Genomic DNA, 27,591 nt, shown 5'->3' with positions numbered 1-27,591 from the left:
TTGTAAAAATTAAAAGACTCTGAAGATATTGTTCTGCCTTGAGAAGTTTATATTAATTCTTTAATCTCGTAAAGAGCTAAAGTGCAAAACGTACTTACCAACGGAACCGCCAGATCAGCAAAGGGGCAAAGGACTCCGGTAGACGGTTCTCTACCGCAAATGCACACAGGCCACCGAACACGTAAAAAGTCATTCAGCATCCCTGTCAAAATGGAGGCCATGGCCTGACACTTAGTATCAACAATAACGCATAGTTTAATGTAGAAGCGTGCTTAAAATACTATAGTTTTTAAATGATTTCTTAATTTATTTTTTTTATTTCATTTTACATTTCAACCACAGTTCTCCCCAATCCTCTGCCCCCCCACCTCCCTCCCAGCCCACCCTCCATCTACTCCTCATGACAGGTAAGGGCTCTGATGGGGAGTCAACAGAACCTGGCACATTAAGTCGGGGCAGGACCAAGCCCCTCCCCGCTGCATTAAGGCTGAGCATGGCATCCCACCACAGGGAATAGGCTCCAACAAGCTAGTTCATGCACCAGGGATAGATCCTGGTCCTACTGCCAGGGATCCCTTCGATAGTCCAAGCTTCGATTTTTTAACTTGATTGCCTATTTCTCGTGTGTGAGCTTCGTAGATGATAGTGCCAAGTTGACCAGCCGAAAGGTTAAACAGGCCTATTAGGGGAATTTTGGGGGCTGTAGAGTCCACCCTAACTCCAGCCAGAGTTTTCAGCTCTCAGAGTGGCCTTGACAACTGAAATCACCCGCGCCTAAGCCCAACATTGCTATTGAGACCTTTAGAAAGGATTGGAGGGACCAACGAGAGTAAATGTGGGGCTGGAGAGATGACTCAAGAATTTAACAGCATACACTGATCTTATATCAGACCCTAGTTTAATCCTCAGCACATGGTCAAGAGACTTATGAGCACCAATAGCTCTGGCTCCCTCTTCTGGACACTGTGGGTAACTGTACTCATGTGTGAAAATACACACATGTATACATACAAGGAAAAATGTTTTTAGAAAAAATATCAAACTAAGCTCTGAGGCATTGGAAATCACCAGGCCTAAATCACCCCTATCTTGCCCTTCCACAAAAGAGGAGGCTCGGGGAAGAGAAGAAACGTCAGTATCTCAGAGCAAGCTGCAAAAGACAACAATGTCTTTAAACTCTTCAGCTAAAGTGACAGGGGACAGGCTGCATAGGCATGGATGAAAAGGCCAACCACTTGTTGCTTAAAGAAAAATAAAAAAACCTGTCTGATAGTGAAACATCCTGTATCTCTCGATCAATGAATAAGACAACCCAAACCCAGCTGGGTCAGCATGACTGAGCAATATGCTCACTGACTGTCCTTGGCTCCGCTATAATGGCAGCTTGCCCTCGCTGGCCTGGCATCTCCCCAATTATTCATCTGATGTCATAACACATCTGGAAAACCCCATAATGGACCAAAAACAGTGAACCCCATTCTGGGAAAAACCACACATAGAATCCCCCACCTACCCCACTTTAATTCATAAATAATCACCCTTCCATTAAGTTTGCTCATAAAGGGGGCTATCCAAAATCCCAATGACTCCAAACCCTTGAGAAGCCCTCACTTCCTCAAATGTCCTGCCCTTAAGTGTGTCTGTCTGTGTGTGTGTCTCCATGCCCACACTTAAAGCCTGCATTGTCGTCTTAACAGGTCCAGAACTTTCCTTTACTGACTCCAAATTCGCTCCATGCTGACTCATCCTTAAAATAATTTCTTCCCCAGAAAAGGCTGCTCCCAAGTAGCAGCCTGGGCCGAGCATCCCCTGCTGCTGGAGACAGGAGCACCCTTTACAGTGTGTATTTTAGAGGGTTTACATTCAACCCTTAAACTCTATGGGTTGAGCAGTCTATTCCAGTCACAGAGGCAATGAGGGAAGGACTCAGCCCAGTGACTTAGACCTGAAACCTCCAAGTTCCTTAATTCTTCAATTCCCAGGTTGCTCAGTGAACCCAGTGTTCTGGAAATACACGTTCTCGCTGCCAGAACACCTGTGTATGTATCCTTAGGGGCCTCTGATCAATGTAATCTCTTCTTTTTTGAGCTGATGTCTTCCGACTCCTGCAGGCTATCCATTCAGAAGACGGCCATGGCGTCATCCTTTTGATATTGAGGGATGCTGAGCTCCCAAGGGCATTGCTGGTCTAGATCCCCCTTTCCTCCCTCCTTCCATCTTTCTTCTGTTTCTTCTTGTACAAGTTCCCATTGGCTGAGTCCTGTCTGCAGCTGCCTCCCCATCAGCTGAACCCCAATCAGGAAGCAGCTCATCCATGCCCCTGGGGGCAAAGGCTAACCTCCTCTCTGGATGTGGGAACTCATGGGTACTGAGATGTGGGCCCGTTCCTGTCTGCTGAGCCTGGACTCTAACAAGTGGGCAGTAATCACTAGAGCATGCAAGAAATTAAAATCAAGTTGGACGATGAGGACCAGTGCCCTCCCAGGGTGGGAGCGGGAATTAGGATCACAGCACAGCGGCCGCTCTCCAAGCTGAATCTGGGGGGAGATGAACAACCACCTCTCCGTTTGTCTCCATATTCCTCAGGTATGCAGCTGAGAAAAAGAAGGGACCTGGTGAGCTCTGGGGCTCCCATGGGATGCAGCCACCAGCTCATTATTCTGAGGTTCTTGTCAAACCCCAATATACTTAAAGGATGCAGACAAGTGGCCCTTATGTCCTGGGGTCTCTGACTCAGGATAGGACAAACTTAGACAAGTCGGCCAGGCCACCGACATGGTGACCCAAATGTCCAACGCCCCCACAGGCTCCCATGTCTGAGCACTTGGTCTCCAGCTGGTGGGGACATTTGGGGACGATTTTGGAACTGTTTGGAGATGAAGCTTCACTGGGCTGTGTCTGGACTGGCAGTTCTTTCTCGGGTTGCTGCTGTTGGGGTATTTTCCTCACAGCAATAGAAAGTAACTGATACTAGAGAATGGATCAACGCTGTCACCTTGGAATCTTGGATAAGACATGGTGACCTGGCAGGAAATCAGACTGGTAGCGCTGGCTGGGGAGGGCTGTCAAAGCACACCAACCGAGAGAACACACAGCTCATGAAGAGACCTCTCTGCTCATTCCATGGTAGCGCTGGCTGGGGAGGGCTGTCAAATCACACCAACCGAGAGAACACACAGCTCATGAAGGGACCTCTCTGCTCATTCCATGGTAGCCTCTTGTAGGTCTCTGGACTGAGTCTGAAGCTATCCCAGTGACTGTCCCCAGGAGAAAATCTAAACCTAACGTGTGTCCCTGCCATGGCCCAAGCAAAAAGCTGACCTTGAATGTCTCAGAAAGGAACGGACACCAAGCTCTGCAAATCGTAGCTGGCTTCAGATTTAGAAGTGAGGTTTCCTGGTCTCCGTAAGTAAGGCCCCTGCCTGAGGTCTTTTCCAAGAAGGGTTCTATAACAAGAATAGTGGATTGGAAGCCAGAAAAATCCTTCTAAAGAGCCTAACCACACCGGCCAAGGAGACTTTGGAATGGGAATCTGCAAAGAGGTGCAACCTCACCAGGCAATGTGGAGCAAAGGTCACTAAACATCCGAGCTGTTGATATCAGCCTTGTCTTGATGTCAGCTCCACGAGACAGGACCTTTCAGAGGGCAAGAGAAGCCCAGACATTTCCAGAAAATTCCAAAAGGGAGTCACCTATGTTTGCCGGTTTCATGTTCTTGACATGTGTTTCTAGACACAGGATGTCTTCACACAGCCAGTATCATGTGTTCACGGCTGTCAAGGTCATCACGGGCCAGTTTCAAAGAACTAACTCCTGTCTTTAGGTCCTTTTATCTGCTGATGTGAGAAACATGCCCATTCCTGGGATGGTGTCAGCATGTATGTGTGGCCTTACACATACGACATCATTGGCAAAGATTGGAAACGTGACCCTCCAGTAACCCCCATCCTGTGATGGGCCTTAGGATACTTAGAGAGACTGAGGCAAAGATGAGGTCCCAGAGTGGCTCTGGTGCCAACTCAAGACATGGTCGTTACTCCCCTGGGTGTTGGTACAAGCAAGGGCAGACTGAACTGAGTCTGAAGCTATCCCAGTGACTGTCCCCAGGAGAAAATCTAAACCTAACGTGTGTGCCTGCCATTGCCCAAACAAAAAGCTAACCTTGAATATCTCAGAAAGGAACGGACACCGAGCTCTGCAAATCGTAGCTGGCTTCAGATTTAGAAGTGAGGTATCCCAACCTGTGACAACCCCATACCATGCCTGACGAACCCTCATCCACTTACAGCTGGACCAGAGATAGACCGTAAGTCACTGAGCTGTGCATCCTGGATTGACCGAGTTCTTCCAGAAAACACCTAGCCAGGCTACATCTACACAGGACCCTGAGCTAGAAGCCTCGGCATCCATAAGACCACAGGGAAGCCCCTTGGTCTCTGAACCTATTTCCTAGCCTCAGGACTGCAAACCAATGGCCCCTGTTGCTTCAACAGTGTTACTCCCAATGGCCTAAGAAACGGGCAAGTAACTAACAAACTGGATGTGGGCAATGGAGATGCAGACGATAGCTGGTCAGCATCACCTGCTGGCACCACCTGGTACTGCAGCTGACCTACAACTCAGCCCAAACTGTGGAGGAATGAACCTAAAACCACTGGAGCAGAGAAACACCCAATAAAGAGGCAAAGATTGTATGGAGAGGCAGTGATCAGAGACCACCATGGTCCCGAAAGTGTCCCAGGGTTCCAAGATTTTACAAATAAAAAGAAAACTGCCTCTTCGTTTGGCCTCCACAGCCACACCTTAAAGCACCTGTGTGTCCTATGAGCAGCTCTTTTTGCCTTGATTTTCAGTGCATTCTCTGGGAGACTGCCCCAGCCCTGTCAGGACACAGGGACAGTGCTGTAAGGGAAACAAAGTTTCCAGCTTCAGGAATTCGCCTCAGTGGCTTATTGGAACGTGCCTCTCCCATTCAAATCCAGAAGTCCCCCACCCCCAAATGCCATGATGAGTATTCTTTACCCTCTGCTGTCTGGTGGGTCCTTTACAATCTTGGGTGTTGCTTCTCTGGTCTCTTTCTACCCATGTGTTTGAGACAAGATCTTTCACTGGGACCTGCCACTCACTGAGCAGGGGAAACGGGCCCACCAGCAAGTTCCAGGCCCTCTTGACCACGCTGAGGCTACAAGTGTGTGCCACCACAACCATGCCAGACTTTACCAAACTCATGTTTGTGTGAGCACTTTACCAACCGACCCATCTGTTTCTTTGTTCCTTCCCCATACCCAACCAAGGTGCGCAGCCGGCAGGAAAATCAAGTATGGAAACAGGCCAGGCAACAGATCACAAGGCGGCTTTATTGGATTAGTTGCGTGGGGGAGTTCTTCCCAGGAGCAGCAAGTGCAGGCATTAGAGTGCAGAACCCAGAGGGAGGCTGCTGGGGTGGAGGCCGACTCGTGGAGACGTGCAGAGCTCGCGAGGGGTCTGTGGCAACCTCAGGGAGTTGGGGGGGGCTTCACTCCTAGAGGCCCCCACATATAGGAAAGCAATGCTTCTGTTTCATTCCACTCTGGAAGGAAAAGGAGAGGAGAAGAGAATTAATCTTCCCCCCTAAGAAACAGCTACCAGCACCCACAGTCTTACCTCCAAGGAAAAACATTTCCCAGAGCAAAGAAAGGAAAATCCCCAGGGTTTTCCTCGCTTACCCATGGGCTCCAGCCACAGGGATAGGCGCTGTGCCCAGAGTGTACATTCTGCTCCTTGGTCTGGACTCCTGAGGACTTTCCAGCCTCCCTCGGGGTCACAGAAAGGCTACCTACTTACCGGCTTTTCTTGCGGTATTCCTGCAGCGCTTTCTCCGCCACTGTGTCCATAAACTTAGGGTTATCCCTAGAGACTTCTTCTGGCAACACCACCGTGATGGGGTCAGAGTCAAAGAGCTTCACCACCACCTCGGTGACACGGGAGGGGACGTCTGAGTCAGAGGAGTGGGTTGTCACCTAGGCAGGAAAAGACAAGCGAGACACCTCGACACGATGGCTAGCGTGTGCCCTTCTTTGCCGAAGGATATGGATCTTCTCTTTGCCCCCTTCAACCAAATACAGGTCTTCTGCTATCTGCCCCTAGTCAAGATGTCTAGGCAATTCAGAGCAAAAATAGCCCAATCTGAAAGGACAGAGGCCATTTGAAAACAACCAACTGAGCAGGCACTCCGGAAACTTGATTTTCAAAAATGTTTTCTTGTTATCTTGTCTCTTTTCTTATTTTTTTTTTTTTTTTGGTTTTTTGAGACAGGGTTTCTCTGTGGTTTTGGAGCCTGTCCTGGAACTAGCTCTTGTAGACCAGGCTGGTCTCGAACTCACAGAGATCCGCCTGCCTCTGCCTCCCAAGTGTTGGGATTAAAGGTGTGCGCCACCACCGCCCGGCTCTTCTTATTTTTGCTTTGACACGGGGTCTCACTCCGTAGTCCAGCCTGTCCTGAGGCTTGCCACCCTTCTAGCTCAGTTTCCTCAATGCTGGCTGACAGCACGTCTGGCCCCAACATTTGCTTGTACAAATATTAGCCAGTCTGTGGTCAAAACGGGGAGACGGGGTCTCCTAGCACTAAAGGAAGCTATTCTTACCGGTTGACAATGAACCAATTCATGTGCTACTTAACGCAGCCCAGGGTAAGGAAGCTGCTCTACAGTCAAGCTGACGGGTCAGTGACCCGGGGAAGTTGTCCAAAGTTCCTCGTTTTTAGTAAGCCACGAAACCTCACTTTCCTTTTCTTGGAAATCGGACTTGGATATTTTGCCCTCAGAGAGTGAAGGCATTTCAGTGTTAAAGTATGCCTAGGATTTCCCTAGTCCTTGCCAGTGGAAATCAGAGGTACTCTTGTATGGTACCTTTGTCCCATTCCACCTCTGTGAGGCACACGTCATCTCTAGACCACACGTGGGCCCTATCCTGGGCACGTGACTGGAACCCAACTCACTGTGGAGACGCGGAGGTAGTACTCGTCTTCGTCCTGCGTGAGGTTAGCCAACTGAGACACCCAGTTGAACTGCTCGTTCAGCTGCTCCAGCAGGGACGAGGTGTTGAGCATCTTGGTCTGGAGCGAATGAAGCAGCTCGTTGTACCGCTGGGTCAACCTCTCGGCCAGCTGAAGGGAGTCGTTCAGCTCCTGGCGCAGGTGAGCCTGCGCGGGGTTGTTGGCCGAACAGTCTGTTCAGAGGAGAAAGGAACAGAAGCGTGAAGGGAAAAGTCAAAGGGCCATGAAAATGTCACTGGGAACCGGCTGCTGCAGCTGGAGCCTGAAGCAGGCAGAGCTCCTGTTGAGTAGAGGGGCCACAAACCAGTTCTTATGACTCCCGCAAAACCGCTCTCCCCAAAATGGGCATCAAGGCCCTGTTCCCTTCGTGCTTTGGGAAGCAGTGGCGGCTGTGCTGTGCTGGAGCAACACAACAGAGTCCTCTCTGGGTGGCAGACATGACCAGTCTTGGTGATTTGTCCCTGAGCTGCGGACCACGCTCTAGGCAGCACCAATGTCCGCTGCTCTGTATTTTCAGACCTGGAGCTACCCTGGCTGCCTTAGTTCCTCCCAGGAGTCATTTCCAAACAAGAGGAAGCTGCTGTGCACTGGACACTTCAGAGTGCACCTGCTGTATGCCAGACACACATCAGGTGCGCCAAGTGTCCTTTTCTCTCAAAGGACACTTGGTGTGGCCTAAGCATCCAAATTCTGGTTTTACCAGTAACGAAACAGGCTTCCAGAAGTTAAAAACTGGCCTGAATCGATAGGAGAAACAATTCGAGGAACTAGGATTGAGCCCACATCTTCAACTCCTCAACCTAGGCTCTTCCTCCTCTTGAGACTATGGTTCGAGAATATTCGCCAAGCTTGTTTTTGAGCATTTTTGAGAGATTTGGAAATTCTGGTTCTTTACAAGAGCCAGTCAGACCCATAAGCTACAAAACACAGACGTTTGGTGCCTGGGGGTCGGTCATTGCCTGCCCTTGTCCACCCATAGCTGGCCAGGGGCTCCTGCAGAGAAGAGAAAAATTTCCATCTTCCTTTCTGGTCCTTGAGTGCCCTGCAGATGTCGGGCTTCTAGGACCTAGAAAGTGCCCATGTCATCTGAAAACCAGTTTTCCCCACCCCTTCACTATTTTTAAAACATCTAGGAGTGGCCATATGAAAACAGAGAGAGAGAAAGCCTCCTGGGCCCTGTGTGCAGCTGTAATTATTATACTGAAATAAGATAGAATGCTGTGTGGGGCAAGAAACAGGATTAGAGACAGGAAGCCAGGTTGAGGAGAAAGTTTCGAGGAATAACCCAAATATTCTTACTACTAAATATCCCAAACAAGAAAAAGTCCTCAAGGGGCTAACAGTGTCAAACGGCGGTTCTCAACCTGGCGCCATGCTACCAACCAGGGGGCATTCTGGAAGTTCTGAAGATATTTCTGATTGTCACAGCGGAGGGAGGGTGGCTGCTGGCATCTGGCAGGTGGAAGCCAAAGATGCTGTTAAACGCTCAGCATTGCAAAGGTCCGCCCCACAGGGCTAATCAAGACGTCCCAGGCTAGAAGTCCCGGTAAGCACCGTGAACAAGCTAAGGGGTGGCAGAGTGTGGTCTAGGATCGCTAAGTCTGATGTCAAAGAGCCAGTCTATAAGGTGACTGGCTTCTTTGTGGTCAGGCTCTCTGTCACTCAACTATCCTGACAGTTTACTGGGGAAAGTCTGCAAGGGTGGGCCAGATATCTGTCTAAAATTTCACACCATAACCTTTGAAAAACTTAAATGTTTGTTTGCATGGGCTCCTGACATCGCAGGAGGGAGGCGAGGAATATTTAACCAGACTCTGAAGGCCTGTCCTGGCCAACCACAGGTATGAAGTAATGGGGAAAACGACGGGGTTGATAAGGAAGATTAACCCTTTGTGATCCAAGCAGGGTGTGCTGCAAAGACAGGGGACCACTGTAAAGAGTGGGCTCAGAGCAGGGGCATGGGATCGACAGCCAGACCCTACAAAACTGCAAGAAACAGTTTTGATTGTGCTTATGTTTCGTTTTGTTTTCTTTGAGACAGAATCTCACTATGTAGCCAAGACTGGCCTTGAACTCACCATCATCCTACCTCAGCCTCCTAAGTACTGGAATTATTGGGTGGGGGGATACCACCATACCCAGGTTGCCTGGGGAACTACTGAAGGAGCATATTTCCTCTTCTGAGGGGCTAATCCGCCAAAAAGAACATGACCAGGATTGTAAAGACCACTGTCACATAGCTCAGGGTTTTCAGGGAGAAACCCCAGGGTTATGTTCACGAGCACAGCATAAGGGAGACATCTTGTGTCTCCTAATCTTAGGCAAGTCACTTAGCCATTCTGCAAGATAGAAAGAGCTCACAAGGTCACTCTCAAGGGTGAACAAGCATCTGAGAAGTGTTTACAACAGTGCTCGTTAAACAAAACTGCATGTCATCTGAGATTTCACAATATGAAGTGGGGAAAAAAAAACAAGGTCTACTAGGCTTGGCACTGCGGACAAAGCAACCAGGAGAATGGGCTGTGGATTGCTGATTGCTATAGTCAAATTCCACCGCAACACTTACCGTGGACTGCAGGTTTACCATGGGCTGCCAAGGCGGCAAGTGCCTCAGATGTACCTCATCTATGTTAGAACAATCTGCATCTGAACTTGATTCGAAGTATGGCGGGTGTGGCTCAGCGGTAGAGTGAGGCACTGGGTTCTATGCCAGCTTCCAAGTAACAACCCTAACTCTCGACATGAGGACAGCGGGCTGTGCGCCAGGGTGAGGACCCTTCCCGGGAACGCTGCTCACAGACAGAGAGCTAGTCTCTGAAGAAGGCCAGCACCAGTGAGTCAGTCACTAGTGACCCAAAGTCAGATGACCCCAGCGCCAAGTCAGAGACCGGTCGCCCACTCACCCACGGACAAGATCTCCTGGCATTTCTCGCACTGGCCCTTCATCTTCAGACATCCTGTGGAGTTGTGGCGGATCTCCTTGCACACTGCACGGTCGTCTTCACCTTCTGGACATACATGAGGGGAGAAAGAGGCAGGCTGAGGCACACAGCACTTTGGAAGGGAGCCCACCCGACATAACACTCCCCGCACCTCTCTGCTCAGCCCTGTGGTCGGGGAAGATGCGGGTGATTGTTTGCCTAAGCATGTGAACTTCTTTGTGGCTCCCTGAGGATATCCCCATGGCTCCTCAGCGGGTACAGCTTGTGTTCCCACCATCTCCATCTCTCCTGCCACGTTCCCTCTGCTGCATGCCTTCGGCACCACAGGTCACTCTGTTCTGCAGCCTCCTTGACTGGTGGTTCTCCCTAACCAGCCATCAAGCCCCACAGTGCAAACCACATAATGGTGTCAGGACACAGAGTCCTGATGAAGAATATTGCTCCTCAGACACTGGCTTCTTGTGTTCGTGTTACATTTCATCCTTACAGACATTGCATGCTAAGGCCACAGCCACGAGCCTCTTGTTTAAGGGTGATCAAGGCTGTGATACAGTTCATTGCATGGAAGGGCAGGCTTCCCACACCACACCTCAAGAGCTCCCAAGAAAGAAGCTGAGGCCCCGCAGGAGGCACGGCCCAGGTCACACCCTGAGTTGGCTACAAAGAACACAGTCTCCAACCACTGCAGTGCTAAATTGAACTGGACGCCACTATGTCGTCTACATTGCTTTACCCCCGTCCTTGTTCCTTTGCCCTGTAAATGAAGAGAATGCCAGCCTAGGGGGCTCCTAGGAACATAAACATGGCACATGCCAAGCCCTGGAAGAGCCTTAACATCTGGAAGGTTCCCACTCCTGCTGGGAAAGCAAGCAAGCATTTTCTGACCTCTTAAGAGATCCATGTCCGGGAACTGGAAGGCTGGGCTGTGGAACTGGATGTCCATGGCCTGTTGAGCCTGGTGGATCATATCGAAGAAAGGCTGGAACATGTCGTGGAAGCTCAGGGGCCCAAAGTGGGACAGAGGCAGGAGACTACGGACTAAGCGGGACTTGGGGTATAAGAAATGAGGTCTCCTGTGTGAGGGGAAGCCGAAGGGTGAGAGGTAGTGGCTGTCCTGCGGCTCGTGGGTGAAGAAGCGGTCCTGGAAGAGCGTGTCCATGATGCCAGACGCCCGGGTAAATCTGTCCTGCATGGCGTCGAGGGCTTGGCTCTGCTGTCGGTCACTCTCCATGAGGGAGTCAATACGGTCACCGTTCATCCAGAAGTAGAAGGGTGAGCTCTGGTTCAGAAACTCCTCCAGCTGGGACCCAGAGAAGCCCAGTAAGGGGGTGTGGCCTCCAGCCTGCGTTCTGATCACGCAGCAGGTGACCCAGCTCCCCACTCTTCTGGCTCCTGGATATCCTGACAACTAGAGTCACTGCATCTCCCTCTCACCGCGACACTCACAGGCTCACCCTGAGCCCCTTTGATCTTCGACCCTAGGGGACAGCCCCCCCCCCCCCCCCGCTTAGCTGGTCAAACTCCAGGAAACAGTGCATTTTACAAGGTCCCAACCTTATGAAGCTCACAGGTAGGGATAGAATGAACGCGAATATACTAAATATTCTTAATTCCTTCTTCCTAGTTGAACACAGGATTCTGCCATACTGTAAGGCCATTTTACCCAGCTCGTTAAAGGTCTCCTGGGAGACGGTACCTGGCAACCACACCTATAATGGTTTTTTTTTTTCAACATCTGCACTCATGTCAGACATCACCAATCAACCATGATACTAGTGAGGCAAGTCGTCAAGCAGTGCTAATCACCTGTACCCAGCACATGGAATGAGGCCTGTTTCAGGGATTCCCCACATGCCCCACTCAGAACCCAGGCCAGGCCCATGTCTCCTTCTCACCTGGCGCCCCACGAGACCAGAGCCGCTTCTGCAGACACGTGCATAGAACTTCATGCAGGTCTGCTTCAGGCAGGGCTTGCACTCTTCCCAGAGGGCCATCATGGTCTCGTTGCACACTTCCGGGAAGGCCTTCAGCTTCATTTCAGAATCCCTGGTCTCGTCTAGAGCATCCTTCATGCAGAGAACAAGGCCAGGTGAGCCACACGGAGACCCAGCGGGTGTCCCTGGGCTATGCTCAATGTGCTACTGCGGCCCCCATCTTCCCTCTGGTCCTGCAGCCCCCATCTTCCCTCTGGTCCTGGTGCCTCCATCTTCTCTCTGGCCCTGGTGCCCTCCTCTTCTCTCTGGCCCTGGTGCCCTCCTCTTCTCTCTGGCCCTGTTGCCCCCATCTTCTCTCTGATCCTGCAGCCCCTACCTTTGCTCTGGTCCTGCAGCCCCTATCTTTGCTCTGGTCCTGGTGCCTCCATCTTCTCTCTGGCCCTGGTGCCCTCCTCTTCTCTCTGGCCCTGGTGCCCTCCTCTTCTCTCTGGCCCTGTTGCCCCCATCTTCTCTCTGATCCTGCAGCCCCTACCTTTGCTCTGGTCCTGCAGCCCCTATCTTTGCTCTGGTCCTGGTGCCTCCATCTTCTCTCTGGCCCTGGTGCCCTCCTCTTCTCTCTGGTCCTGGTGCCCCCATCTTCTCTCTGGCCCTGGTACCCTCCTCTTCTCTCTGGCCCTGGTGCCCTCCTCTTCTCTCTGGCCCTGCAGTCCCCATCCTCTCTCAGCCCTGCAGTCCCCATCTTCTCTCTGGCCCTGGTACCCTCCTCTTCTCTCTGGCCCTGGTGCCCTCCTCTTCTCTCTGGCCCTGCAGTCCCCATCCTCTCTCTGGCCCTGCAGTCCCCATCTTCTCTCTGGCCCTGCAGCCCCCATCTTCTCTCTGGCCCACCTGTCATGAGAGGCTCTCAGCAGCCTCTCATCCTTCAAGATCCAGCTGCTCCCTAGGCTTTCCCAGACCTCTCTGACTCACTGCCCTGACAGTCTCTTCCTCAGGCCCCACCTCTCCCTTACACCTCATTTCCTCCTCTCAGCTCCCCAAAGACGCCTGTCTTATCTTTCTATTATGGCGGTGGCCCCTGGCATGCAAACCGAAGCCATGGAAACAGAAGTCGGTTCAACCATCAAACTCATTACCATGCCCCTGGCCCAGTTACTGGCTCCAGGGCTTGCCAAAATAAAAATTTTAAATCCTGTGCCTGAAGAGATGTTAGTTTCCAGCAGATGTGCACACCTACATACAGACCTGGGAAATAAGTGTGTGTGAATGATGGAAGTGTGTACAAATTCTACCATATGGGTGGGTGTGCACCAGAGCCTACCAAGATGCGCAAGTGGAGAAGACAAGACAAACCAATGGTACCATAGCAGCCCCAATTATCATTCGTGGTCCTATCCACCCATGGCCAACCACATTCTAAAAATAGTATCAAGGACCGTGAGGAATGAAGATATTTTGAGAGTGAGAGCAATATATATGCATAACTTTCTCAGCAGTGTAAGATCATAATTGTTCTATTTTGTGGTTGTTGTTCATATCTTCCTGGCTATAATTTATAAATTGGCACTATCATGGGCAGGTACACAAAGACATATCTAGAGGGCCTGGTTCTATCCACAGCTTCAGGATTCCCCCCTGTGGCGAAGTGGGAATGGATGTATGACTAAGGATAAATTAGGAGGCCTCTGCAGTAATTTTAAAATATTACAATAAGCACTCTCACGTTGAAAGTAATTTTGAATACACAAGAAAAGAGTAGCGGGGAGTAGCCAGGCACTGCTGTGATTCACCCCAACCCAGGCCTGCGCCCGTTCCCTAGCCTCAACAAGGCAAGCATTAGACAAATCTATTGAAATGAACCTGGGCTTCAGGCCCTGGGCTGGACATGCAAGGAAACCAGATCCAAGACCTCAGCTTTCACAAGCAAATGTGCCTTCCCTGTTTCCTCGGTCTAGCCCAGCTTCAGCAAAACCCTGCACGGACTGTGCTAGGGCACCATGGCAACCCCTGGAGACATCTGCCCACCACTACTCCTTCCTCCCCTCCAGCAGGGAGAGCCAGGGCCCGGTCAAGGCTTGTCCCTACCTCCTTCTTCTTCTTGGCTTCCTCTAAACTGCTGAGCAGTGACTTGCGCTCCGCATTGGTTTTTTCTATGAGGGTCTTTATCTCCTTTACTCCCTGGACGGCATTTTGAATTTCCTTATTAATGTACTTACTCCCTTGAGAGGACATTTCTGTGAGAGGCAAGAAGGCAATATGAGTTGAGAGGAAGCAATGACTGGAGGAATATCCCGGGAGCCAGTGGGGCTGTGCGGAAGCCCTGCTCTGATGGTGTGGGGTCTAAAATACCATCACCACCAACCACCCCAAGCCCCAAGCCAGTGGCAGCTGCTATGGTCTGTGTCCTGCCTCTACGTCTCATCACAGGACTCATGGTAGATGTCACCCCACAGCTCAGGAACACAAACCACAGCCACTCTGGGGAGCCAACGGTCAGAGAGGATATTTCAAGGAAAAGAGAAAAAAAAGTGATAGTTAACCTCTTAAGCATCAAAATATAATAAAAGTCTGTTGTTTTCGGATATAGCTCTTTCTGGAGTTCAGGTTAACGCAGCCTTTGTCCTTCTTTGTCCAATGCACAGTGACAGGTGGTGGGGACAGGAAGATGAAGGAAATGGCAAGGGACAGCATGGAGACAGGAAGATAAATGACGGGCTGCAATCACCATGGAGACTGTAACCAAGGCACAGCACCGGGTGACGCAGGCAATGACACATCGTGACACAGCGACACCACCTACTGGATACTTAGCCTGTGTCAAGCACCATTTCCTACACCTCAGAAGGGTCCTACTCACTACTCCTGATGCCATTGTCAAATGCATCCAATGAGAAGGGGAAGTGGGGCGGGAGCCGTGTTGAGCCAAGGGCACAGAGTCTCAATCCTGCAGCGAGAGTGAGCCCAGAGATCAAGGGTCCTAGCGGTGCTCGTGGTTAATGATGCTGTGTCCTATCGTTTGTAGCACACTAAGAATGTCTGAACCCCAACAGTGAGGTGAGATGATGGGAACCTAATAGTTTGACAATGGCAGTCATTTCACCATGCGTATCAACACCAGAGCATCAGGTTGTATTCTGTAATACACCGTTCTGACGCGCCAATCATGTCTCAGTAGAACTGGAGTTTAGGAGCACAGCGATGTGCTCAAGCCTGAGGTTTACAGTTAGAACAGTGGTTCTCGACCTTGAGCCACAACTCCTTTGGGGGGTGGGGGTCGTATGCCTGTTTCACAGGGGTGGCCTATGCTGCGTGTCAGATATTTCCAGGACGATTCTTAACAGTAGCAAAATTACAGTTATGAAGTGGTAGTGAAAATAATTTTATGGTTGGGGGGCACCACAACATAACACAGGAATTGTATTCATGGGTCCCAGCACCAGGAAGTTAGAGAACCACGAAATTAGAGCAGATAGGGAAGACTCGCGCCCAGGTCTGATCCAAATATCTGTTTTTTTTTTTTTTCTTAATGAAAACCCCCATAGAACTGGCCAGGTAATGAGCAAGAGGTCGTGAGAGAAGGAAGGAGGAAAGGCAAGTTTCTGGGGGAGACTTGGAAGATGGGAAGAAGGGGTGGGAGATAGAGAAGAGAGGGTGGGAGGTGGGAAAGAAAGGGGCAATCTCAGATGACTGTTTCATGTTGAACTGTGCTGTTCTCACCCGGTTAAGAACACTGATGGAACCAGGTTTCCAGGGGGAGAGGTTTGGGGACGCATGGAAAAGAACTCTGGATATCACACAAAGTAGAGACCAACAGAGTTTCAAATGGTCCAGGCACAGCTTTGAGAGAAAAGTAAGAAAGCCAGGTGAGGGACCAGGAAGGAATGAAGGAGTGGCTTGGGACATAGAGGGCAATGTCTGGAAGGTACCTGACCACAAAAACACTAAGCAGGAGCTTAGAGACTGAGAGAGAACAGAGCACAGGGAAAGGTACAGACCCGGGGTGCAGGATGATAACAGCCCTTAGCACTTGGGGACTGAGCTTGGAGAGCTGGCCCTGCCCTAGGCCCCGCCACCTCCCCCTGAGTCTACTTGCCCTGGAGCTCATTATCGGAGATCTCCTCCTCTCCCAGGACCACGCCATTGTCCCAGGTCAGCAGCAATGCCACGCACAGCAGGAGAATCTTCATGGCTGGGCCTCCTCTGTGTCAGGAGTCCTAGCAGATCTGCTTGGAAAGAAAGAACAGAACAACATGATAAGAGGCAGGCAGCTTATACGTTTCCTGCAACCTGCTTCAGCTCCCGGAGAAAGGAGGGGGAGTGGGATTGGACCTGGCGCCCTCGTCTCTCCGTTACTGTTACTGCAATTTATCCCCAGCAACCTGGGATAAAACACATCCTTTCCCTATCCCCTTCAATGGGACCACACCCTTACCCCCAGCCCAGCTCTGCTCTCCCCTCAGAGCCCCCAGGGCTGTCTAAGTGTGCTTTTCCGGAGTCAGAGGTAGCATTCACCCCCTTCAGTCAGCACCGCAGATTCAATCCATTTGACTCTCTCTGGGTGAGGTGCCTGCCAGGATGAACATGGATTCCAGTGTGTGTCGGGGGGGGGGGGGGCGGGAGAGGAGGGGGCAGAGAAGCAGACTGAGGAGAGAAGGACTGCTTAGGAAGCTGAGAAAGCAGAGCTAGGGAAGGGAAGACAAAGCCGGGGATTAGCAATGAGCCCCTGCGAAAGTCCCTTCAGGAAGACAGGCACATTGGTTCCAGCAAATCCCTTTCACACGCTTGTTCCCTCTAAGCCTGAACCAGCCTGCTCTGCCAAGGTGCCCCTGCCACCACTGGGCTGGCTGCCCTGAGCCAGGGGACACAGGCTGAAGCCCCAGTATTACACAATGGATCCTTTCCCAGAAGCTGGATTGGTTGCATAAAAAGGCACAAACACAAATGCACATGCAGGTGCGTGCATACACACACATACACACACACACACACACACACACACACACACATACGCACGCACATACACACACACGCACACACACATGCTTTGCATCTCCAACCCTGCCCAGAATGGCTTATCTGGGCTCACCAACTTCCCATCACCACAGGAACAGAGAAGGGGGGGCCGTCTTTCTTACTGAAATGGCTCACTCTGAAACAGGCTCTCAGCTGGACAGGCCCATCGGCACACTGGGTAAATCATTAATAGGGAAGGCCTCTCCTGAGGCGTAATTGTGGACATGAGCAGAGGAGCTGCATGGGAGAAGAGAAGGGCACTTTCCCAGTGGTGGTGGATAGGCAGCTGGACCAGCCTGGTTTCAGATCCACTTGGAAAGTGCTGATCCCATAAGCCTCCCACATGCTTGCCCAAGGCCTGAAACGCCTCAGACAGGGAGAGACCCTTTGCCACATCAGAGATGAGACCACAGAAATGCCTGTAGGTGAGAGAAACCTCAAGTGTGACTTTGGGAAACTCCATTCAAATGCGTTCTAACCAGAGGATAGTACTGTGCCCAGAAGCAGGGCAGGGTAGCCAAGGAAGACCAATGAATGGGAGGTGAGGCAGGATCAAGATGAGCCACAGTGGGCCTGGGACCTGCCAAAGGAGACCCAAGGCCTGGAGAGCCACCAAGCTCCCAGATAAGAAAGGGGGGGGGGTCACTCTTCTACCTAACCTCTGCACTTCTACAAAAGGGCCAAGGCCTAGAGACTAGTGAGGTTCCCAAGACACACTGTAAGCCAGCTGCCACCCAGGATAAGAGCCCAGCTCTCCAGAACCTCCTTTTAGTATTCTTTTCTTGGCATCCTAAGTCTTAAATCTCCCTGCCTCCGTTTCTTTCTCCATAAAATGGAGCTGATACAGACCTCAAAGACGCGATCGATGGATCCTCTGCTCTGTGAATCTCCTAACAACAGACTCCCCTGAGGCCTGGTGGCAATGCTGACTCTGGGTCAGAATCTGCTTGTCTCGCAAGCGTCCAGGTACTGCGGTGCTGTTGGTCCAAGGACAGTGCCACACGGCCCTGCGCCCTCCCTCTACACTGACTCACTTCCTCTCATCACTTGGAGGCTGGCCTACTGCCTGACTGCCAGCTGCCCAGAGTGGATGAGCCCCACCAGAGCCAAGGATCTCCTTATCTAAGAGGACAACACCGCCTCTTCCCTTGAGGCGTGCTTTCTGCATTTATGTCAATGCATTTTTATAAACCATCCGTTTATAGGTCCTGCTTTCAAATGCTCTTTAAAGTGGTTGTCTAATATTTCACTGGCTAACGTTTATTATTTTCACAAGGTTGGGCAGCTAGATTGTCCTCTCATGTGCTTCCTGTTACAGACCCTGTATAGACTCTCCAATTCCTAACTCCTTTAAAACGGCGGTAGCAGCAGCAGCAGCAGCTTTTAAAACTGGGTCCAGAAATTCTGGAAAGCCATCAGGCGTCTGTTATCATTAGTATAAGGCTGGAGGCTGAACCTCTAATCCTCTCCAGGCCTCAGATTACCATCTATACAATGATCCGGTGGGATCAGACATCTCAGGTCCTGGTGGAGCGTTTCTCTGAAGTACTGGGTGCATTCAGTCCAGTGTTAAGCAGGACTGGATGGCTGAAGTGTGTCCTTAAATACACATCTTATTTATTATGTGATGTCCCGGGAGCTGGAAGGGAGGCGCTAACACGGTGACTCATGCATGTAAGGCATCAGCCACCACCAAGATCCGCACCTGCACGCAGCGCGCAGCCACTGCGCCCCTGCGCCTTCCGTAGCGCAGCGCAACGCAACACAACGCAACGCAGGCTTCAACCCTCAGTTTCCCCATTTTTGCAAAAGGAAGATCTTTGCGTGCGTCCTGTTGAACAGCCTTGAAATTGTGATCCGGGCTAATCAACCTTGAAATTGTGATCCGGGCTTATGAACACAGGGACTCCCGAGTCTGAGCCGGCGGGCAGCCCCCGTACAGTTCGACCAGGCTCGGCAGTCTGGTGATGGGGCTCTGGCCTCCTCCCACTTCCCCACGGCTGCGCCATCTCTCCACCTGGATGCTGCCCCTATCCTCCCATCCCTCCCAGTGTGGCTTCAGCCCTAGGATGGGAAAGGTGGGGACGTCTCACCGGTCTGCGGCGTCGCTCCAGTGCGCTCCTCCTGGTGACGCTGGTGGTGAGAACCAGGGAAGCGTCCTATTTATAGTGCTCGGCTCAAGTACACCCCCTTCGGGGCTGGCTGCAAACCTGCATGACTCACGCCCAGAGAATGCTGGGGAATGCACCAGGAGCTTTCTGGAAGTCTGGCGGTGGGGGTGGGAGGTGCAGCACTCTGCGGGGGGCACCGGGGGGCGCATGGGTATCACAAATGACCCTGCCAGTGCCAGAAGGACCCTAGATTGATGACTGCCCTCTTCCCTGCGTGCTGCAGAAGGACTCACAGCCAGGCCCTAACAGAAGAGCTTTAGGGGAAGAGGAGTCACATCCCCAAACAGGCGCAGGATTCCACCACCCGACACCCACCCTACTGCAATCCGGCCATCTTACACATTAACCCATTAACCGCTCTTTCTTTCTTTTCTCCCATTTAAATGGGAAGAGTATCAGAAACACTGAAGATGACACAGACATTGCGCTAGCGAAGAGTACACATTTAGGGTGCTTGGCTCCCTAAGCCCTCCCAATGGGCTGCCGGTCCCTTGGCAGACAGACGGAGGAAACAGAAACGAATGAGCAAATCATACACCAGGGACCCAGCAGCCCTCCCCTGTCTCTGGGATCCCTAGAACTTCAGCATTGTTCCCATGTCCATGGGACCCAGTCAAGCAGGGTGGGCTTCGCTGGCCCAGGGCCTAGGAACCCCATACCTGTTTTCAAGTGCACTATCCCACTTTCTGCAGTGGTCCAGCCACTGGCAAGGTGCCCGTGGTTCTATGAATAGCTTTCTTCTCCATGCTCCTATCAGCAGCCCTAATGAACTCACAAGGGAGAGGAAGAAAAGAGAAGAGACTATGGGAGGGGGAAGAGAACAAGAAAGAGTAAATGGGAGGATGTTACTAAGGTCAAAATGCATTCATTACACTATACGTGTCATTATCAAACTTATTATTATCTATGATTAATATATGACTCATAAAAAATGGCCTGTCGTTCACATTGGTTTCTGAAGAAGGACCCTATCTACCATGGACATTCTCTACTGGGTCCTGCTGGCTCAGTAGCTGGGTCTGCATCCAGAGGTGCCCAGAGGTTCCCCAGCTGTTTTCTAATGAGAGCAAGAACATCTGTTGCAGGGATCTCTAGGAAGGAGAAACAGCCTAGAAACCTCTACCATGTTGCTACTTCTTGGAGAAGGAGCCAAGCTTCCCACTCTGGACCCTGTAATATGTGTGTATGTACACAGATGGGGCAAGGGTCTGGTATTCCTCTCAAGTCAGTGAGGAACCAGTGCAGGCACACGGTTTGGGAGACAGGCCTTCAAAACCGTGTAAAAGAGAAAGGTCTTGAAGGAGAGGTGTGTGGTCAGGGCCTACGTGTCCCTTTCTTGTCTGTAAAAGAACAGCCAGGAGGCCAGATTTCCATTTGCCCAAGGCCAGAGGCTGTGCTTCTCTGGACCTTTCCCAGAAGGCAGCCTACAGGAACTGTCTAGGTTTCGACAGAAGTGGGGGCTAGGGCTGGCCACGGTCCCAATTGTGCCTCGAGGCACCTGGTGTCTTTGGATGAACCATGTTGCCCTCGGGTCTTCTTTTCTTCCGTCTGGGAAGGATGAACCTGAAATGGGTCCTCTCTAAGGCTTCCATTCGCCTAACCTGACCCAATGCCAAGTCTGAAAAGATAACTAACCAAAGAACAGAGCCAACAGAAACTTGGGGATTTTTTTTCTCCACCAGAAACTTCTCTTTGTGTTCCTTATAAAGAAAAAAAAAACTAAGAATTATCAGTAATAGCTACATTTTCCATGGACACTGGTGACCTTGTAACTTTTTTGTTCTGCAGCCCCCTCTCTGTTGGATGTAGCTGGCACAGACTACAATAGCTATGCCTGTAAGGAGTGTTCTTTGGAGGTCAGACAGGAAGATCTGCCTTGGTCAGCTGACGTAGGGGACCCAGGAAGAGGGCGATGATAAGGTTTCCCCCGGCCATGATTGCCGGTGGTCTCTTTTCTCCAGTTCCCAAGTACACATGGCTTGGAAATTCAACTTTGAGAAAACTGGCACAAATCTGGAATGTTCCACTTGATTTGTGGGTGTGTCCGTGTGTTTATGGACATACTCGTGTGTGCAGATGCATACATGTGCATACGTGAGACCATGGGACAACCTCGGGTATCCCTTCTCAGGTCCCGTCCAACTGTTGTTTGTGCTTTAGACAGGATCTGTCGCTGGCATAGAACTCGCCAGGTAGGCTAGGCCAGCAGCTGCCCAGGGAGTCTTAGGACCCTCCTGCCTCTACCTCCCCAGCTCTGAGGTTATGAGTATTGGCTACTTTTGACACAGGACCAGGGGGCTTCATCTCCCCAGACCTGGATTTTCAGAATCCTAGGAAAATTACAGAAGACAACTGGTTCGACCCTCACACAAGTTCCTCTTCCTAGCCAGCATCCCTACCAGGTGCCTCTCCCCCACCCCACTCCCCATGCTTCTATTTGATGCATCCGGCCTCAGAACGGGCTACCTCCCTTACAAGCAGTTTGTTCTTTAGGAAAGCCATTGATACTTAGGGCGCCATGGCTGAAGCCCATTGGTTCCTGTAAGGGCTGACCCTAAGCTCAGTTCTGGCCTCAGAACCACACAAAGAAATCATACTTATGTTTCCCAAAGGCCATCTGATGGTTGAAAGCAACTCAGTCTGCTTCCCTCAGAGGCCTGAAGCTGGAAGCCCCGGGCTTGTCATCATTTGCAGACCCTTCCAGGCTTTGACCTTCTGACCTTGCCACTCTTGAAGCCCTGCTCTGGGCCTGCCAGTGCCAGGAGTAACAGACATGACCATGCAGAGCAGAGGAGGACCACACACTTCCTTGTTCTAAATACTCCTCATTGGCCTTGAGCTAGATGCTGAGTCACGGGCTGATTCACAGAGTTCATGGGCTGTTGGCTGGGGTTGCTGTTCCCCACTATGCTCGCATTGTGGGCTGTGACCCAGGCATTTGTTTCTTTTCTCTGTGGTTGTGGCGGCAGATTGCTGGCGTTGAGTAAAGAGCTTTGCGGTGATCTTTCTCTTTCAGCTTTGCTCAGCATCTCCAGCTGCCCAAATGTCTTTGCGTGTGATGTTTTTACTTGGTGCCCTTCCTACACACCCACAGCCCTGCCATTAGCCGGCTCAGTGGACTCAGGACGACTTCAGTTATCAACAAAACAAAGTAGAAATGGACAAGAGCAGAGTCCCGTGACCCACACCCAGGATCACTCTCTGGGCAGTAATAGTTTAAGGGTACCTTAAGTCAATAACTAACAGACGCAAGGTAACATTATGGGTAATAAAATCAGAAATCTATTTGTGCTGACATATTAGTACATATAAATTTTATATTAATGTATTAATACATGTATGATATATGCAGGCTTCCAAGTAAAAGCAGCCACAGTTTAGAAACACAGTTTGCAGGCTGCTGGCTTCTGCTCTGCTCATTTGATAGTGTGTGGTGTTATTCCCCTTAGAGCAGCATGGGGAAGCAGACTCAGAGGACCCCTAGCAGGTCTCTGCTTGCTCTGGCTGAAGCCCCTGCAGTTTCCTCCACACAGTGGCCTCCTACAGCTTATTTCTAAGACAATACGCAGTTGTGTCCTTTCTTCCACAAGCCAACTCATCAAACACCTGAAAACCCAACACCTCACCCTCTCCATCCCTGCCCCAAACATGCTCCATTGCCTTTATGTGTGGCTGTAGACTAAACACAGGAAATACTTTCTCTTCGTGATTTCCCGGCCCCGTCTCTGCTCACTTTTGTATAATATACAAAATACATATTACTGTGCTTCTCACACTGATGTAAACTGACTTATGGGGCAAGCTTGGAGGACACAAAGATACAGACACTGCAAGCTCCATGTTCCCCCAAAGATTTAAAGGAAAAGATGAATACACAGTCAGTAACCAGTCTCCCTTTCTTTATCTGTCTTATTATCAACTCCTCTTTGAACTTCATGTAGTAGTAGTAGTAGATGTTTATTTTTATGCACACATTTACATGTGTGTGTTTGCAAATACATAACTAAAACTAAAAATAGATCACTGTTTTATTTATCTTCCTATAAAAAATTAATATTGAAGACACTGAGGCAATGGCTCAGCAGTTGACAGCAAACTCTTGCTGTGCTTGCTGAGGACCTAAGTTCAGTTTCCAGCTCTCACAACAGCCTCTAACTCCAGTTCCAGGGAATCTGACTCCCTCTTCTGGCCTTCTTGGGTACTGCACACATGTGGTACACATACATACACAGTTTTAAAAACACTTTTAAATCATATGCAACTTGCTCTCGTCTACCTAATGAAATATTATAGACAGCACTTTAAGTCAATACATAGGAAGACCTAACCCATATTTCTGGGTAGCTTCACAACATCCCATAGTAAAACTAAATATGTTTTATTCCATCATTCTCTTAATCTGACTTGCCTGTCTAAGTCGTGTCATAAATTATGACCTTCCACATGCCTCTGAATTTATTGATGCCTTTGCTGCTCCCAACAAGGTTAAGACATTGACAGATGAAGCAGACAGCTTATTCTTTTTTTTTAAATCTCTATGTGTGAAGCGTGTGCATGTTCATGCATGTGTATATGGGTTGCTCTGTATGTTCTATGGCACATGTGTGAAGGTCAGAGAACAACCTGTTTGAGGCAGAATCTCTTGTTCCCTGCTGTGTACCAGATTAGCCACCCTCCCATCTCTCTATGGGTGTTGACAGAGGTTTCTGTCCTACCAGATCCCACATCCATTTAGTCCCAAATAAACACACAGAGGCCTACATTAATTATAAGCTGATTGGCCTATTAGCTCAGGCTTCTTATTAACTCATAACTTATATTAGCCCATAATTCTTGTCTGTTAGCCACATGGTTTTGTACCTTTTTCAGCAAGATAGTCACATCTTGCTTCCTCTGTGTCTAGATGACAACTCCCAACTGACTCCTTCCGCAGGATTCTCCTGTTCTCTTTGCCCCACCTCTACTTCCTGCCTGGTTGCCCTGCCTACACTTCCTGCCTGGCTACTGGCCAATCAGTGTTTATTTAAAATACAAGTGACAGGGCACAGACTATTGTCGCACAGCATATAGGAGCACTGAGATCTCAGATGGGCATCGACATGTCCCGATGTGGTTTCTGGGCATGCAAATTCTGCTCCCTTTGCTTGGACAACAAGCACTTCACCTACTGGAGAGGGTTCATTCTTAATGCTCAGATACATGGTCTGTTGACTTCCCCTCAAGGATTTCTGGGACTTTAGCTTCTCTAAGAATGTCCCTTCTCACATGATCACCATGATAAATGTTGTCCTTTGAATGTGCCAGTTTGATAAGTTGAAAGATAACATCTTCCACCAAAAGTAGTGATACCTGCTCTTGAATATCATGAATTTGAGAGAAGCCAGCCTGGGATACACAGCAAATTCAGACCAGTTTGGGATATTAAATGAGACCCTGCCTCAGGAAAGAGAGAGAGAGATACAGAGGCAGAGATAGGGAGACAGATGACAGACAGGCAGAGACAGAGAGGCAGGCATTATCTGTCACAATCTCTTTGTATATTAATGGATTTCAACTCTTTGTTTTGGAGTAAAACTTTCTTTTCTCTTCCTTTTTCTGTGTCTTGGCTGTCCATATTGTGTGTTTATGTTAACAAATTATTTGTGTTTTTCAATCAATTAAAATAGTTTTTAAGTAAACAAAGAAAAAAGGAAAGTAATCCCTTGTGTGTTCCAGCTTTCCTTTCTTTTAAATTTATTTTTATGTTTATTGACATGTCTGTATGTATTTGTGTATGCGTCATGGACCCACAGAGGTGGACGAGGGTGTCAGATGCCCTGGAGCTGGAGTGACAGGAATGCTAGGATCCAAACGTGGATCCTCAGGAAGAACAGCAAGGGTTCTTAACCCCTCTTTCTAACAAGCTGTCGTTTCTTTGTATTTTTCCTTTGATTGTGAAGTAAATTTGTTTATCTTTTTCTTTAGTCTTTGGTTTCCCTGTCTTGTTTGAGAAGTTCTTCCTTCAGCTCAAAGGCAGACCACTATCCTTCTTCTTTTCATTTAGCTTCCATTGTGTTATCTTTATATCTGTATATCTAAACAAAATGGAATGCGTGCAAATGACTCTGTATGTGTGAGTGTGGGGAGAGTAAAGTAGTGGTCTAGCTTCATTTTATTCTAGATTAGTAACCTAGTATGTAGCATTATTGTCAGAGAAATTGTCATTGTCGCTTTTCCATATGCTATGGTAAAATGCTCTGAGGAAAGCAACTGAAGGGAGAAAGGCTTGTTTTGGCTCACAGTTGGAGGGCACAATCTACTATGGCTGGGAAGTCACAGCCACAGGAGTTTAAAGCAACTGGTCACATTGCCTCCACAGTCATGAAGCAGAGAGCTATGAAAGCCAATGCTCAGTCCTGCCTAGGGGATGATGCCATCCACGGTGGGGAGGTCTTCCTACTTCAAGTGACCTAATTAAGAAAATTCCCTGCAAGCATACCCAGATGCCTGTCTCCCCAGTGATTCTAGATCTCATCATGCTGACAACTGGAATGAACCATCACATGACCCTATCCATGCCAAGTTAATATGCCATTTCTACATATGCGAAGTTTCTCAAACAAACTTAGATCTATATCAAACTTCTTAGTCTGTTCATCTAATTGGTTTCTTTATGTGTGTGGAATACATTGCTTTAATTACGTAGAGCTTTCCTTTAAAACTTTTTTCAGTTTTTGCATATTTTAAATCATTTGAATGAATCTAAAAATGATGTTTCCTAGTTAAAAAAAGAGATAATTGCTTTCAGTTTATGCTTTATTTTGGAGATATTCACATTTTTGTATTCTCTTTTCCTATTTAGGTGCAGAATATGTCTGCAAGAAACTTAAACTACTATTGTTATTATTTACTTTTAGTTGATAGACTAGTGATAATTATGACATTTTTACACTCTTAGGCCTTTGCCTCGTACATCTGTGGTATGAATCTTACACACCAGTTAGTTCACACACCGCACGATCAGGTATCTTGAGAGAAACTGACAACTCTCACATAACTTTAAACACAGTGTTTTTAATAATTGGTCCTCTTTTATTGTACTTATTATTAGTCTTTTACTATGTCTAACTTATGAGTTAACTTTACCATAGGTCTATGTATAGGAACAAACACAGTATATCTATCTATGGTTTGTGCTGCCTATGGTTTCAGGTGTCTACTGAGCGCCTGGGGACCTATTCCCATGAAAGGGGAATAGCTAAATGTGTGTCCTATTGGTGCTGATTCTCTGAAGAACTCTGAGGAACATCCATTGATGGTGCTCACTGCCTAAGGCTGAAGAGGCTCTGGGTGTGGAAAGACTGTTCTGTTTGGTAATCAGGAGGAGGGGGGAGACTTCTGAGCATTGAGGCTTTTGTGCCAGTAGCAGGAAAAGTGGAGATGCTGCCCGAGGCCTCATCCCTTGGTAGGAGGTGTGCGAGAGAGCAGCAGGCAGTGGGGAGGTGGTGAACCAGAGGCGGAGGAGGAACAGCGAGGCTGGCAGGAGGAGTGAGGAAGGACTTTTGCCTCAAGTCAAGGAGAACTGCTGCTGTCCATGGAATGCCCTGGAGGATTTGAAAGCAGGGCTTTGGCAACACTTCTCAGGAACACCGGGCTCTCCGTCTTCGTCAATCCCTGGCGCGTCAGCCATCAGTGGTCACGCTTCTTCCTGGAAAGGACCTCTGCCTTTAGCCATTTCCTTCGACTTTCAGCCCAGGTATGGCCTGTGTGTGCAGTCATCCACTGCCCACCACGACTGGAGGTGAGAATGATACTAAACGGTCTCCCCACCCCTCTCTAAATACTGCCACCCAGGCCTCTGCTCTGACCCCCAAGCTTTCGCCCTCTCCCAATGGCCTTGTAGCCTTGCCCTTCAGTGAGGGATGTTCCAACTGACCCAGGCCCACCTCTCTTCTTCTGTGTAGAAAGTGCCTGAACTCGCAGAGGAAAGTGATCACCCAAAGGCTGGTGTGGATTCTATTGGACCCTGCGTGCTCTCCTCCTGCTTTGTGCCCAGGTTCTGCTCCTAGTAAATTTCCTCTCACCTTAAACCAGTCAGATCTTCACCCCCTGTTGTGCGCTAGCTCCTCCTCACTCCCCCAGAGTCCTGTGGGGCCTCTGAATACCTTCTGTATCCTCAGGGCTGACCCTTGCTCTTCTGGGCTCACCTAGGCTCCATCTGCAACCAGAGTGACAGTTCTCAGGACTGATGGCTGCTGTTCTCGCATGATCAGAATGATGGCCAGAATGAGCATATTCTCAGACCCAGAAAGGCCCTGGGAGTGGTGTCCTATTCCTTCACACAAGGGTGAGGCCCTTTCCCCACCAGCTACATAAAGCATGGATGAAATGGAGGTCTCCTTTTAAAACTGTCATTCTGTCTACAAATTTCTAAGCACTGTTCATGGTACTTCACCAAGTATTTAACCTGCCCAGGTTCAAATCCCACCATTCCCACTGACCGCCAAGCTCAATAGATACCACTC

General features: G+C 49.5%; 1 protein-coding gene across 4 annotated transcripts; it reads right to left on the bottom strand.

Annotated features, from left to right (window-relative positions):
• Nucleotides 1–5,337: 5,337 nt before the first annotated feature.
• Nucleotides 5,338–19,334, bottom strand: Clu (clusterin). Of its 4 annotated transcripts, none has more exons than XM_075950099.1 (9): nucleotides 19,010–19,334; nucleotides 15,997–16,126; nucleotides 13,989–14,137; nucleotides 11,871–12,041; nucleotides 10,861–11,275; nucleotides 9,937–10,041; nucleotides 6,977–7,206; nucleotides 5,824–5,999; nucleotides 5,338–5,569 (listed from the first exon to the last, which is right to left on the bottom strand). In XM_075950099.1, exons 2-9 carry the CDS (start codon nucleotides 16,088–16,090, stop codon nucleotides 5,560–5,562), a joined length of 1,350 nt encoding a protein of 449 aa, XP_075806214.1. In that variant the 5' UTR covers nucleotides 16,091–16,126; nucleotides 19,010–19,334; the 3' UTR covers nucleotides 5,338–5,559. The 4 variants fall into 4 exon arrangements, with proteins under 4 accessions (XP_075806214.1, XP_075806215.1, XP_075806216.1 ...); XM_075950100.1 differs by having other exon boundaries at nucleotides 17,766–19,037; XM_075950101.1 differs by lacking the exon at nucleotides 19,010–19,334 and adding an exon at nucleotides 16,336–16,745.
• Between the last annotated feature and the right edge of the window lie 8,257 nt (nucleotides 19,335–27,591).

Source organism: Microtus pennsylvanicus, chromosome 15 (assembly GCF_037038515.1).
Source record: "Microtus pennsylvanicus isolate mMicPen1 chromosome 15, mMicPen1.hap1, whole genome shotgun sequence".
In the NCBI taxonomy this organism is placed as follows: domain Eukaryota; kingdom Metazoa; phylum Chordata; class Mammalia; order Rodentia; family Cricetidae; genus Microtus; species Microtus pennsylvanicus.
This window is presented reverse-complemented; position numbering and strand designations above follow the sequence as displayed.

Bases quoted from the DNA above. Each gene is read 5' to 3' on its own strand.
- Clu (XM_075950099.1), bottom strand. From the start codon at position 16,090: ATGAAGATTCTCCTGCTGTGCGTGGCATTGCTGCTGACCTGGGACAAT. The intron at 14,138-15,996 runs GCAAGTAGACTC...TGCCTCTCACAG, and splicing joins CTCCGATAATGAGCTCCAGG to AAATGTCCTCTCAAGGGAGT. The intron at 6,000-6,976 runs GTGAGTTGGGTT...TTTCCTGCCTAG, and splicing joins ACTACCTCCGCGTCTCCACA to GTGACAACCCACTCCTCTGA.